At 42.4% G+C, this 15111-nt stretch overlaps 1 protein-coding gene across 1 annotated transcript in view; it reads right to left on the bottom strand.

The window, feature by feature from the left end:
• TEAD4 (TEA domain transcription factor 4) overlaps nucleotides 1–15111 on the bottom strand; it is a 67379-nt gene that overhangs the window by 14034 nt on the left and 38234 nt on the right. Inside the window, exons 7-8 of the mRNA XM_049882194.1 lie at nucleotides 13115–13254; nucleotides 11764–11937 (exon numbers count right to left, since the gene is read on the bottom strand). Coding sequence (XP_049738151.1) covers nucleotides 11764–11937; nucleotides 13115–13254 — 314 coding nt within the window. The remainder of the gene's footprint in view (nucleotides 1–11763; nucleotides 11938–13114; nucleotides 13255–15111) is intronic.

Below are 15111 nucleotides of genomic sequence, written 5' to 3'. Positions count from 1 at the left end.
ATACAAGCATATTATTTAGAATAAAGATGTAAAATCTGAAGGCAGAGCCAAGATGGTGGAATAGACAAATGCTCCCGGCAAGCCCTCTTTACAACAAAGACCCGAAGAAACAAGTGAAACGAGTATATTTGTGACAAGCTGGGAACTCTGAGCTTCAAAGGCAAGCTTAGAAAATGAACTGAGGGACGGGGGGAGGAAGAGACGGTTTAGAAGTGGAGAGGAGTTACTGGACCTGAATCGTGGGCAGCCCTCAGGCACCATTCCCAGAGCAGCGGGCTGGTACCAGTGTTCGGCCGCAGTTTCCTCAGGGAGAAGCAGCCAGCCACACAGCCCACTCACACCTCCAAAACCAGGGAAAAACAGCACTCTCGGCAAAAGCTAAGTACTTGTGTATATTTCACTGCCCCCCACCCCCCAAGCCAGCTTCAGCAGCTGAATTCTCTGGGCCTGAGATAGGCACTGTTGAGTACCTACAGCCATCCTCCCAGCCTTGGGGAAGGAAAAAATTTGCAATTGGGGGAAAAGATAATTTGCTAGCTCCATTAACCAGGGGACCTCAGGACAGAAGCGGCTCCTGTCCAGGCATAAACGGTCCATGGATTTTGAACACCTTTCCCTTCTGCATGGACCTGTGTGGGCCTATTTTGGGAGAATAGGCCCTTGTTGGCAGACTCCAACCATTTCAGCTGTGTGGTGGAGAGGTGGGTGTTTGATGTTTGACGTTGATTTGCCTATTAAAGAAGGTCCTCACCTACCCACATCAGGGACCTAAGAACTGGTACCTCCACTCAGGTCACCCAGCCACCAGCGACAGGGGTCCAAGGATAACTGGTACCTCCCAGTCCTTACAACCAAAAACTTTGGGTGCCCATGGTCCATCTGCAGAACCCACCCACCTGCACGCTCTAGGGAATAGGGACGCGCTTTCCTCAGAGACACTCGGGGGTTGGTTCTCAGCCCCCTGCCTTGTTCAGAGTGTGATCCCCTGCTGCAATCAGATACCGGTATATATGCCAATCACCCCTGCCCCTCTAAGACTGTAGGACAGAGCCTCTACCACACACTTGATGATCAGCTACCTGGAAACCTGAGCTGAATTCATATAAGAAAACTGAGTGGACTCCTAGACTGATATACCTGATGACAGCTCTCGCCACCTGGGGACAGGACGTCAGAGCTCCAAAGCCGAAAATAATCAAGCTAGTTCACTCAAGAAACCCATTTGGGTATACCAAAACAAAACAAAGCAAGCAGCTATGACACAGTAAGCAAGGATAAACTAATACAATAACTTATAGGTGTCTGGGAGACAACAGTCAATATCAAGTCACACAAAGAAACAGACCATGATCACCTCAACAGGCTCTCAAAACAAAGAATCCAGGGATCTTCTAGATGAAAGTGCACTCCTGGAATTACTATATGCAGAATACAAAAGTTTAATATACAGGACCCTTCAAGACATCAGGAAGGAAATGAGGCAATACACAGAACAAGCCAAGGAACACAAAGATAAAGCAATTGAAGAAACTGGAAAGATTATTCAGGAACATAATGAAAAGTTTAATAAGCTGGAAAAATCCATAGACAGACAGCAATCAGAAATTCAGAAGATTAACAATAAAATTACAGAAGTAGACAACTCAATAGAAAGTCAGAGGAGCAGAATTGAGCAAGAAGAAGCTAGAATTTCTGAACTCAAAGACAAAACACTTGGCACTATCATATTTGAAGAAAAATCAGATAAAAGAATTAAAAAAAATAAAGAAACCTTAAGAATCATGTGGGATTCTATCAAGAGAAATAACCTACGAGTGATTGGAGTACCAGAACAGGGAGGGGTAACAGAAAATGAGAAGATATCTATCCAAAATGCTCATTGAACTCCACATAAGGTAGATCTTAAAAGAAAGTCACCAAGACATATTATACTCAAACTTGCCAAAACCAAAGGTAAAGAGAGAATTATAAGAGCAGCGAGGGATAAAGAAAAAGTCACCTCCAAAGGAGAGCCAGTAAGAATAAGCTCGGAGTACTCAGCAGAAACCATGCAGGCAAGAAGGCAATGGGATGACATATTTAAAAAACTGGAGGGAAAAAATTGCTTGCCGAGAATCATATATCCAGCAAAACTGTCTCTTAAATATGAAGGTGAAATTAAGACATTTCCAGATAAACACAAGTTGAGGGGATTCGTAAAAAGCAAACCAAAACTACAAAAAATACTAAAAGAGGTTCTTTGGTTAGAAAATCAATAATATTAGGTATCAACCCCAGAGTAAAACACTGGGCAGAGCAACCAGAAGTCAACCCAAACAGGGAAATCCAAAAAAACAAAGCAAGATTAAAAAAAAAAAAAAGCTCAAAACAGGGTAACAGCGATGTTATTATATAAAAGAAGACAACATTAAAATAATAAAGAGGGACTAAGAAATGTAATCATACACCTTCCATATGGAGAGGAAGATACAACAATACAAAGAAATAACAGTTAGGTTTAAATTTAGAAAAATAGGGGTATATAATAACGTAGCCACAAAGGAGACAAACTATCCTACTCATCAAAATAAAATACAAGAAAAAGATAGAAACTCAGCAGAAACAAAATCAACAACAACAAATATGAGGAGAGTACAATATATAAAGGAAATCTACTCAGCACATAAAATCAAGTGGGAAAAAGCTGTCAACACACAAAAAAAGACATCAAAATGATAGCACTAAATTCACACCTATCCATAATTACCCTGAATGTAAATGGGCTAAATGCACCAATAAAGAGAGAGTGGCAGAATGGATTAAAAAACAAGATCCGACTATATGTTGCCTAAAAGAGACACACCTTAGACTCAGAGACACAAACAAACTAAAACTCAAAGGATGGAAAAAAATATATCAAGCAAACAACAATCAAAAAAAGAGCAGGAGTGGCAATATTAATTTCTGACAAAAGAGATTTAAAGTTAAATCCATCATAAAGGATAAGGAAGGACACTATATAATGATAAAAAGGACAATATACCAAGAAGATACAACCATATTAAATATTTACACACACAGTGACAGGGCTGCAAGATACATAAAACAAACTCAGCATTGAAAAGTGAGATAGCTCCACAATAATAGTAGGAGACTTCAACACACCACTTTCGGTGAAGGACAGGACATCCAGAAAGCACAATGAAGACACGGAAGATCTAAATGCCACAATCAACCAACCTGACCTCATAGACATATACAGAACACTCCACCCAACAGCAACCAAGTATACCTTCTTTTCTAGTGCACATGGAACATTTCTAGAATAGAGAACATATTAGGTCATAAAGTAAGCCTTAGCAGAATCCAAAACACTGAAATATTACAAAGCATCTTCTCTGACCATAAGGCCATAAAAGTAGAAATCAACAACAGAAAAAGCAGGGAAAAGAAATCAAACTCTTGGAAACTGAACAATACCCTGCTCAAAAAAGACTGGATTATAGAGGAAATTAAGGATGGAATAAAGACATGCATAGAATCCAATGAGAATGAAAACACTTCCTATAAGATCCTTTGGGACGCAGCAAAAGCAGTGATCAGAGGCCAATTTATAACAATAATGCACACATACAAAAAGAAGAAAGGGCCAGAATCAAAGAATTATCCCTACAACTTGAACAAAATGAAAGAGACCAACAAAAGAAACCCACAGCCACAAGAAGAAAAGAAATAATAAAAATTAGAGTTGAACTAAATGAAATAGAAAACAGAAAAACAACTGAAAGAATTAACAAGACCAAAAGCTGGTTCTTTGAAAAACTGAAAAAAATTGATAAACCACTGGCCAAACTGACAAAAGAAAAACAGGAGAGGAAGCAAATAACCCAAATAAGAAATGAGATGGGCGATATTACAACAGACCCAACTGAAATTAAAAGAATCATATCAGATTACTATGAAAAATTGTACTCTAACAAATTTGAAAACCTAGAAGAAATGAATGTATTCCTAGAAACACACTATCCTACCTAAGCTAACACAAACACAGGCAGAACAACTAAATAGACCCATAACAAAAGAAGAGATTGAAAAGGTAATCAAAAAACTCCCAACAAAAAAAAAGCCCTGGTCCAGACGGCTTCACTGCAGAGTTCTACCAAACTTTCAGATAAGAGTTAACACCACTACTACTAAAGGTATTTCAGAGCATAGAAAAGGACGGAATACTCCCAAACTCACTCTATGAAGCCACCATATCCCTGATACCAAAAGCAGATAAAGACACCACAAGAAAAGAAAATTATAGACCTATATCCCTCATGAACATAGATTCAAAAATCCTCAACAAAATTCTAGCCGATAGAATTCAACAACATATCAAAAAAATAATTCACCATGACCAAGTGGGATTCATACCAGGTATGCAGGGATAGTTCAACATTAGAAAAACAATTAATGTAATCTACCACATAAATAAAACAAAAGACAAGTATCACATTATTTTATCAATTGATGCAGAAAAGGCATTTGACAAAGTTCAACACCCATTCATGATAAAAACTCTCAGCAAAATAGGCATAGAAGGAAAATTCCTCAACATAATAAAGGGCATTTATACAAAGCCAACAGCCAACATCACCCTAAATGGAGAGAGCCTGAAAGCATTCCCATTGAAATCGGGAACCAGACAAGGATGCCCTTTATCACTGCTCTTATTCAACATAGTGTTGGAGGTCCTAGCCAGAGCAATTAGGCTAGATAAAGAAATAAAGGGCATCCAGATTGGCAAGGAAGAAGTAAAAGTATTTGCAGATGACATGATCTTATACACAGAAAACCCTAAAGAATCCTCAAGAAAACTACTGAAACTAATAGAAGAGTTCAGCAGAATATTTGGATACAAGATAAACATACAAAAATCAGCTGAATTCCTCTATACCAACAAAATGAACATCAAAGAGGAAATCACCAAATCAATGCCATTTACAGTAGCCACCAAGAAGATAAAATACTTGGGAATAAATCTTACCAGAGATGTAAAAGACTTATACAAAGAAAACTACAGAACACTTCTGTAAGAAACCAAAAGAGACTTACGTAAGTAAAAAAACATACCTTGGTCATTGATAGGAAAACTTAACATTATAAAAATGTCTATTCTACCAAAAGCGATCTATACATTTAATGCAAGTCCGATCCAAATCCCAACAATATTCTTTAATGAAATGGAGAAACAAATCACCAACTTTATACAGAAAGGAAAGAGGCCCCAGATAAATAAGGCATTACTGAAAAAGAAGAACAAAGTGGGAGGCCTTACTTTACCTGCTTTTAGAACCCATTATACCGCCACAGTAGTCAAAACAGCCTGGTACTAGTACAACAACAGATACACAGACCAGTGGAACAGAATTGAGAATCCAGACATAAATCCATCCACATGTGAGCAGTTGATATTTGACAAAGGCCCCAAAACAGTTAAATGGGGGAAAAGACAGTCTTTTTAACAAATGGTGCTGGCATAACTGGATATCCATCTGCAAAAAATGAAACAAGACCCATACCTCACTCCATGCACAAAAATGAGCTCAAAATGGATCAAAGACCTAAATATAAAATCTAAAATGATAAAGATCATGGAAGAAAAAATAGGGACAAGGTTATGAGCCCTAATACATGACATAAACCGTATACAAAACATTATTAATAATGCAGAAGAAAAACTAGATAACTGGGAGCTCCTAAAAATCACACACCTATGCTCATCCAAAGACTTCACCAAAAGAGTAAGAAGACTACCTACAGACTGGGAAAAAATTTTCAGCTATGACATTTCTGATCACCACCTGATCTCTAAAACCTACATGATATGGCAAAAACTCAACTACAAAAAGACAACCCAATTAAAAAATGGGCAAAAGATATGAATAGACACTTCACTAAAGAAGACATTTAAGTAGCTAACAGATACATGAGGAAATGTTCACAATCATTAGCCTTAGAGAAATGCAAATCAAAACTACAATAAGATTTCATCTTGCTCCAACAAGGCTGGCATTAATCCAAAAAACACAAAATAATAAATGTCAGAGAGGCTGTGGAGAGTTTGGAATACTTATACACTGCTGGTGGGAATGTCAAATGGTACAGCCACTTTGGAAATCGATTTGGCGCTTCCTTAAAAAGCTAGAAATAGAACTACCATATGATCCAGCAATCCCACTCCTCAGAATATATCCTAGAGAAATAAGAGCCTTTACACGAACAGATATACGCACACCCATGTTTACTGCAGCACTGTTTACAATAGCAAAAAGATGTAAGCAACCAAGGTGCCCATCAATGGATGACTGGATAAATAAGTTATAGTATATTCACACAACGGAATACTGTGCATCGATAAAGAACAGTGAGGAATCTGAGAAACATTTCATAACATGGAGCAATCTGGAAGGCACTATGCTGAGTGAAATTAGTCAGCTGCAAAAGGACAAATATTGTATAAGACCACTATTATAAGAACTTGAGAAATAGTTTAAACTGAGAAGAAAACATTCTTTTGTGGTTAAGAGAGGGGGGAGGGAGGGAGGATGGGAGAAGGGTATTCACTAATTAGATAGTAGATAAGAACTACTTTAGGTGAAGAGAAAGACAACACACAATACAGGGGAGGTCAGCACAACTGGACTAAACCAAAAGCAAAGAAGTTTCCTGAATAAACTGAATGCTTCAAAGGCCAGCATAGGAGGGGCAGGGCTTTGGGGACCATGGTTTCAGGGTACATCTAAGTCAATTGGCATAATAAAATCTATTAAGAAAACATTCTGCATCCCACTTTGAAGAGTCTTAAACACTAGCAAGCAGCCATCTAAAATGTATCAATTGGTCTCAACCCACCCGGATCAAAGGAGAATGAAGAACACCAAGGACACAAGGTGATTATGAGCCCAAGAGACAGAAAGGGCCACATGAACCAGAGACTACATCATCCTGACACCAGAAGAACTAGACGGTGCCCAGCTGTAACCGATGACTGCCCTAACAGGGAACACAACAGAGAACCCCTGAGGGAGCAGGAAAGCAGTGGGATGCAGACCCCAAATTCTCAAAAAAGACCAGACTTAATGGTCTGACTGAGACTAGAAGGACCCCGGTGGTCATGGCCCCCAGACCTTCTGTTGGCCCAGGACAGGAACCATTCCCAAAGACAACTCTTCAGACATGGATTGGACTGGACAATGGGTTGGAGAGGGATGCTGGTGAGGAGTGAGCTTCTTGGATCACGTGGACACTTGAGACTATGTTGGTACCTCCTGCCTGGAGCGGAGATGAGAGGGTAGAGGGGGTTAGAAGTTGGCGAAATGGACACGAGAAGAGAGAGTGGAGGGAGGGAGCAGGCTGTCTCCTTGGGGGAGAGTATTGGGAGTATGTAGCATGGTATATACAAGTTTTTATATGAGAGACTGATTTGATTTCTAAACTTTCACTTAAAGCACAATAAAAATTAAAAAAAAAAAAAAAGAGTTAAAACCCAGAATAAAAACCGTTGCCATTGAGTGAATTCCGACTCATAGCAACCCTATAGGACAGAGTACGGCTGTTCCACAGAGTTTCCAAGGAGTGCCTGGTGTATTCAAACTACCGACCTTTCTGGTTAGCACCCATAGCTCTTAACCACTACACCACCAGACAACTAAAATTTGCAAGTGACTGCTGGGAATCCAGACTGGAGCATGAAGAGAAGTGGAACAAGAATCTGATGCCTTTCATTAAAAGCCTCTTATACTCATTAATAACTATGAACATGTATTTGCTTTAAAAATAAGATAAAGTACAAGAAACTCATTACCTATTTTTTACCCCAACATAGATTAAAATCCAAACTTTTGGGCATTTGACAAAGTCCGACACCCATTCCGGATAAAAATTCTCAATAATATAGATATAGAAGGGAAATTCCTCAACATAATAGAGGGCATCTATACAAAACCAACAGCCAACATCATTCTTAATGGAGAAAAGGCTGAAAACATTCCCCTAGAGAACAGAAACAAGACAAGGATGCCCTTTATCACCACTCTTATTTAACATTGTGCTGGAAGTCCTAGCTAGAGCAATAAGGCAAGAAAAAGATATAAAGGACATCCAAATTGGTAATGAAGAGGTAAAATTGTCCCTATTTGCAGATCATATGATATTATGTATAGAAAACTCAAAAGACTCCACAAGAAAACTACTGGAACTAGTAGAAAGATTCCAAAGAGCAGCAGGAGATAAGATAAACATATAAAAATCAGTTGCATTCCTATACACCAATAAAGAGAACGACAAAAAGGAAATCAGGAAAACAGTACCATTTATAGCCCCTAAAAAAAAAAATACTTAGGAATAGATCTAACCAGGGATGTAAAAGAACTATACAAAGAAAACTATAAAGCTCTACTGCAAGAAACCAAAAGAGATCTACATAAATGGAAAAACTTATCATGCTTACAGATAGGTAGATTCAACATTGTGAAAATGACAATTCTACCCAAAGGAATCTACAAAATACAATGCAATCTGGATCAAATACCGAGAGCATTCTTTAAAGAGATGGAAAAACTAATCATTAACTTTATATGGAAAGGGAAGAGGCCCCAGATAAGTACAGCACTACTGAAGAAGAGAAATAAAGTAGGAAGACTTGTACTACCTGACCTCAGAACTTACTATACAGCTACGGTGGTCAAAACAGCCTTGTACTGGTACAACGACAGATACATTGATCAATGGAACAGAGTCGAGAACCCAGATGTAAATCTATCCACCTATGGTCACCGGATCCCTGACAAGGGCCCCAAATCCATCAAATTGGGAAGATAATCTTTTTAACAAATGGTGCTGACAAAACTGGATGTTCACCTGCAAAAAAATGAAACAGGACCCATACCTTGCACCATACACAAAAACTAATTCAAAATGGATCAAAGACCCAAATATAAAACCAAAAACTATAAAGATCAAAGAAAAAATAGGATCAGCACTAGAGGCTCTAATACATGGCATTAACAGGATACAAACCACAGCAACACAAACTCCAGAAGATAAGCTAGATAACTGGAATCTCCTAAAAATTAAACACTTAGGCTCATCAAAAGACTTCACCAAAACACTAACAAGAGAACCTACAGACTGGGAAAAATTTTTTGGCTATGACAAATCTGACAAAGGTCTAATCTCTAAAATCTACAGGAAAATCCAACACCTCTACAACAAAAAGACAAATAATCCAATTAAAAAATAGACAAAGGAAATGAACAGACCCTTCACCAAAGAAGACATTTAAGTGGCTAACAGACACATGAGGAAATGCTCTCAATCACGAGCCATTAGTAAAATGCAAATCAAAACCACACTGAGATACCGTCTCACTCCTGCATTACTGGCACGAATCTAAAAAACAGAAAATAACAAATGTTTGAGAGGCTGTGGGGAGACTGGAACTCTTATGCGCTGCTGGTGGGAATGCAAGATGGTACAACCATTCTGGAAAACAATATGGCGCTTCCTGAGAAAGCTAGAAATACCATATGATCCAGCAATCCCACGTCTAGGAATATACTCTAGAGAAATAAGAGCCATCATGCGAATAGACAGATGTACACCCATGTTCACTGCAGTACTGTTCACAATAGAAAAAAAATGGAAACAACCTAGATGCCCATTAACAGATGAATGGATAAACAAACCGTGGTACATACACACAATGGAGTACTATGCAATGATAAAGAACAACGATGAATCTGCGAAGCATCTCACAACATGGATGAATCTGGAGGGCGTTATGCTGGGTGAAACAAGTCAATCACAAAAGGACAAATATTGTATGAGACCAATTCAATAAAAATGCATGAAAAGGTTTACACACAAAAAGAAACAATCTTTGATGGTTACTAGGGAGGGGAGGGGTGGAGATGGAAAAACACTATATAGACAATAGATAAGTGGTAACTCTGGTGAAGGGTAAGATAGTACACAATACTGGGGGAAAAAAGAAAAAAATTTTTAAAAATCCAAACTTTTGTAGGATCTAGACTTAACAGGATCTAACTCTAACTCACACTTCCAGTTTTGTTTTCTATTATTCCCTCTTAAACTTGTTGCCATGGAGTCCATTTCGACTCATAGTGACCCTATAGGACAGAGTAGAACTGTCCCATAGGGTTTCCAAGGCTGTAAATCTTTGTGAAAGCAGATTGCCACATCTTTCTCCTACAGAGAGGCTAGAGAGGCTGGTGGATTCAAACCACCGACCTTTCAGTGTACAGCTGAGCACTTAATCACTGGGTCACCAAGGCTCCTTATACACTCTATACTCACTACTTTCCTTTCGGGAGCACATTTCCTTACATCTTTATGATTCACACACCCCCGCAGGCTGTAATATCGTCTCCCCATCTCTGCCTAATAGATCCTGCCCATTCTGACTCATAGAACAAGCTGACCTGCACACTGCAAAAGCAGCATCTCAAAGATTACCAGCCCTGGGTCTCCTTTCCAGCTCTTTCCTCTTCTGTCAAAAGGAGATACCCAGACCTATGGGGTTAACTGTAGCTGAGAGCTATGCTAGGAGTTCCTGGGCATTAAGAGCCAAGAGTTCCTAGCCTGTAAACCATCTGGAATTATTTATAAACCTTTGTGTGAATGTGCATCTTTCTAAGAAGAGTAAAGCTTTCAGATTATCAAAGTAGCCTGGAACCAAATAAAGGATAGGAACCTCTGAGCAAGAGCATTAAAAGGATACACTCTTTTGAGAGGCTGTCTCCCGGGGGTGTGGACAGAACTGGAAGGAATGTGGGTGGAGCCTCCTGAGTCCTGGGGTCAGTGCACTGAGAGTATTCAAGGCTCCCATCTCAGAGCCAGGATTGCCTGTGCTTCCTCACTGCTGGCTTACTTTGCACCTGCCTCTCCTCCCTGCTATGAGTAGAAATCGACTCAACGGCAGTGGGTTTGGTTTTTTTGGCTCTCCTCCCTGCATCCCTTGTCTGTGTGTACTGTGCCCCCTAAACAGGCCGGAGCAGAGACTATGCTTCCTGGTCTTAAAGAGACATTCCTAATGGAGGGTGCTCTACACAAACAGCACGTACCCAACCAAGGGTGAGCTAGAAGTGCAGCAGAGGCCAGGTCTAGGGACTGAGCCATTTCAGAAGTTGGGTGGGGGTTTCTTTTGGGGTGGACTGGCCCTAGAAGCAGGGTCAGCTGGGCAATCCAGCCTAACCCCGCACTTCCCCTTCCTAAACCCAATCTAGCCCAACATTCCTTGGAAACGAGCTTTTGAGGACAAGCTACCCTGCTCCTGGCCTGAAAACCAATACAAGACTTGCCATTCCTGTAAAGACTGAGGTGACTGGGAGTCCATGTTGGCTTTTTGCCTATCCCCTCAGTGTCTCCTGTCAGCCACTTTCCGGTACTACAGCCCCCTTAAGGCTTGACTCCCTGCAAGGCTTGGCTGCCACTGCCACCTAGAAGAAAGAGGCCTCATTCTATCAGCCCAGCTCTTTGGTAACGCTGCCCAGTTTCCACCACTGGATGACAATTTTGTCCTTGCTCCTCCCCTTCTCCTCACTGGTCCTACCCTCCCCAAGTTTCCACCACAGAAATGGCACCTTATACCCACTCTTGCTCTTTTCTCTTCACTAATATAGGGTCGCTATGAGTCGGAATCGACTCAACGGCAGTGGGTTTTGGTTTATCAGGATGCACTGGGAGTAGGAAGGGATAGTTTATCACAGGGCTTACCCAGAACTTCACGAGAAAAAAGGCATTGGAGGGTCCCCGCTCAAAGAGCTCCTTGAGTCCACCCTTTTTCTCTGGGAATTTGTCATAGATCTGGCGGATGTCCACGGCTTCGAGGTAGGGGTCATTGTAGCTTGGGCTTGACTGGCCAATGTGCACAAACAGGTGCTTGTTGTACTGTGGAGAGAACAGTGGATCTGAGGGAGAGGTGGAAACAGCAGACAGACAGACACAACAAACCAGGGCTCAAATCCCAGCTCCAGCCTTCATCTGCCATGTGACCTGGAGCAAGTAACGCAGTACCTCTCTAAGCCTCAATTTCCTCACTGGTATGATGAATACAGTAAAAGGACTGAATGTAAAAAAGTTAATAGGTGTAAGGCATCTAGCACGGTGCCTGGAACCTACTAGGTGCTTAATAAATCACAGTTATTATTTATATATCTTTATGACCTCAAACAAGTCATTTTATATCTTTTGGCCTCCATTTGCTCATCTGTGATTTAAGACCACCGACCTAGATAAGGTGTTTTCAAATTATGCTCCACCCCTGGAGACAGGGAGCATGAAGGGGTCACAGGCACCTTGTTATAACCAAAGAAACAGTAGTTCCTTTTGTTTTACACACTGAGCTCCTGAGTAAGAATTTGTTCCTCAGCTAAAAATAAGTTGGAAAACCTCAGAGAAAGATGGTCTGTGAAGTTCCCCCTACTCTGATATCCTGTCAGCCTGGCCTACTCCAGGTGATGCTGACTTTTGCAGGTGACGCTGGTCACCTAGGACACTGAGCTGAAGGGGATGGGGTAGGGTGGGGGGCTGCTGCTCCCTGCTGGCGTCCCATCGGATGTGGATCAGACACAGGAAGCTTCTCAGCTTCCTGTCTGCTCCTCAGAGCCAGGGGAAGGGATGGAACAGCTTGGGGGTGGGGCTGGGATAGGAGGGACTGTGGACTAAGCATTGGTTGGCTTGGGAGGAAAGAACATGGAACATAGGATGCAGGACTGGGAGGCAGAGGAAAAGGGTGGGACAAGGAAAGGAAGACTGCCTGAGAGAACTGGGACGAGGAAAAGAAACCAACTGTTGGGAGGGCACTGGAATGGGAGGAATATACAGGGCAAGGAACAGAGGGTAGGAGCGGTGGAGTGAGGAAGGAAGGAGGGAGGTGGAGGGAGGAAAGGAAAAAAAGAGAAAAGGGTCAAGGGAATCTTGACTGGAAAGGACCAGGGAACCTAAATTAAGCCCAAAAGCAGAGAGGAGAAGAGCCAGAGGCAGGCAGAAAAGGGATGCAGAGAAGGAGAAGCCACCAGGAGTGAGGAGAGGTTGGGAGAGCCAGCCAGGCAAGGCCAAAACCTACCGTGTCAGGGTCTTGCTGCTGCTCCAGGAAGGCAGAGAACTCCAACATCCAGAGCTTGGAGCTAGCGACGCTGCGGCCCTGCCACGGAGGTGCGGGGGGTGCCGAGGGCGAGGGGGCAGAACCTGCAGGAGACTCGAACCCTGCACACGGGAGAGGTACATGAAAGCCCGCCCACAGAGCCCCTGCTGATACCCTCTGCAAGGACCCCAGGGCCCACCAGTGAGAGCCCATGCTGGCTGGGGGATCTCCTGTCGCCCCTAGATGGCCCTCCCAGCAGTGATGGTGGCAGCGAGTGTGAGGCACTGGCTGGAGCGTCCTGGAGCAGCTGGAGGAGTGGGGTTAGCCTGATACAACTCTTGTGCACTCAGAGGCTTGGGGTGCCTGCTGGACTGAGAGGGCTTCCAGAGCAGGTACCATTAGGTTCTTGCCCTCAAGGAGTTTCTGGTCCAATCAGGGAGATGACCAGATAAATCAATTACTACAACATGATGTAAGCCCCGTGAAAGTAGCAAGTTCCTGTTTTGTTCACTGCTATATCCCCAGCACCTAAAACAGCGCCTGGCCTGAATAGGCACTCAATAAAGATTGGTTTATAAATGAATGGTGGGTCCCTGGGTGGTGCAAACAGTTAAGTGCTAGCTGAAAGGCTGGCGGTTCGAACCTACCTAGAGGCGCCATGGAAGACAGGCCTGGCGATCTGCTTCCAAAAGGTCACAGCCCTGAAAACCCTATGGGGCAGTTCTACTCAGCATACATGGGGTCAACTCGATAGAAACTAACAACAACAATGAATGAATCTGTGGATGTGATAAAAACTGGTAAGATATGCACTCAGCACAGAAGAGGGGTACCTAGTTCACCTGGCAGGTGGTCAGGAAAGGTTTTCCAAAGAAGGTGATGCCTGGAAGAAATGATGAAGTTCAAGCAAGAGGTCACTAGGTGAAGACAGGGAAAGGGCATTCTGAGCAGAGGAAGCAGCAGAGGCAAAATTATGAGGCTGTGGAACAGCTCAATGAGTCTGGACACTCACCGTTTGACAGAACCGGGGCGAAGGGCAGGCTTGTGCCAGTTGCAGGAAATGAGGCTAAAGAGAGAGGCTATGAGTGCTAAGCTAAGAAGTATGAATTTTATCCTGAGAGTTCAGGGCAGCTACTGAAGGATTTCAAGTAGGGCAGTGAAACGGTCAAATTTACGTTTTCAAAAGATCCTACCCCAGTGTGGAGAAAGGACTGGGCAGTGGTGGGGGGAGGTCAGAAGCAAGAACCTTGCAGTTTTTCAAGTGGCAAAATGAAGGAGGCCTGAACTAAAGCAGGCAGTGGAGTAAGGAGGAGGGGATGGACGGGAGAGCTATGGCTGGAGTAAACCCCCGGAACTTTGTGAGTGACTAGAGGTGAGACCAGTGAGAACGCTAAAGAGGACACCCAGTTTTCCAGTGCATAAGGCTGGTGAATGGTGACACCACGTGCTGAGGCAGGGAACTGAGGTATATGTGAACAAAGGAAACCGAGGAGGAACAGTCACAGAGGTGGGTAGAGGACATGCTGGACACATTAGCTGGACACATTAGCTGGTGCTCAATGCATATCAGAGCGGCCGAGTGGCGCAAATGGTTAATTAAGAGCTTGACTACCAGCTGAAAGGTTGGCGGTTTGAACTCAACAGAGGCGCCCTGGAAAAAAGGCCTGATCTCCTTCCAAAAGGTCACATCCTTGATAACCTTATGCAGCACAGTTCTACCCCCACCATGAGTCAGAATCGACTCAACAGCAATGAACAACAAACGCATACCAGTTGAATCATTCTTTCATTTGTTTAACCAGTGCTTACTAAGAACTGCTGTGTATCAGGCACCACATGATACACAAAGACCTAGAGACAGTACCCCAACACACAACAGGTAATGACCACACAGAGTGTCAAGTGCTAGACGGAGGTATACACAGGGTCCTTGGGTGGGCAAACAGGGCACCTAACATAGGTGGGGGGCAGTTTAGAGA

This window comes from Elephas maximus, chromosome 4 (assembly GCF_024166365.1).
Source record: "Elephas maximus indicus isolate mEleMax1 chromosome 4, mEleMax1 primary haplotype, whole genome shotgun sequence".
Taxonomy (NCBI): domain Eukaryota; kingdom Metazoa; phylum Chordata; class Mammalia; order Proboscidea; family Elephantidae; genus Elephas; species Elephas maximus.
The sequence above is the reverse complement of the archived record's forward strand: the minus strand, read 5'-3'. Positions and strand labels throughout refer to the sequence as shown.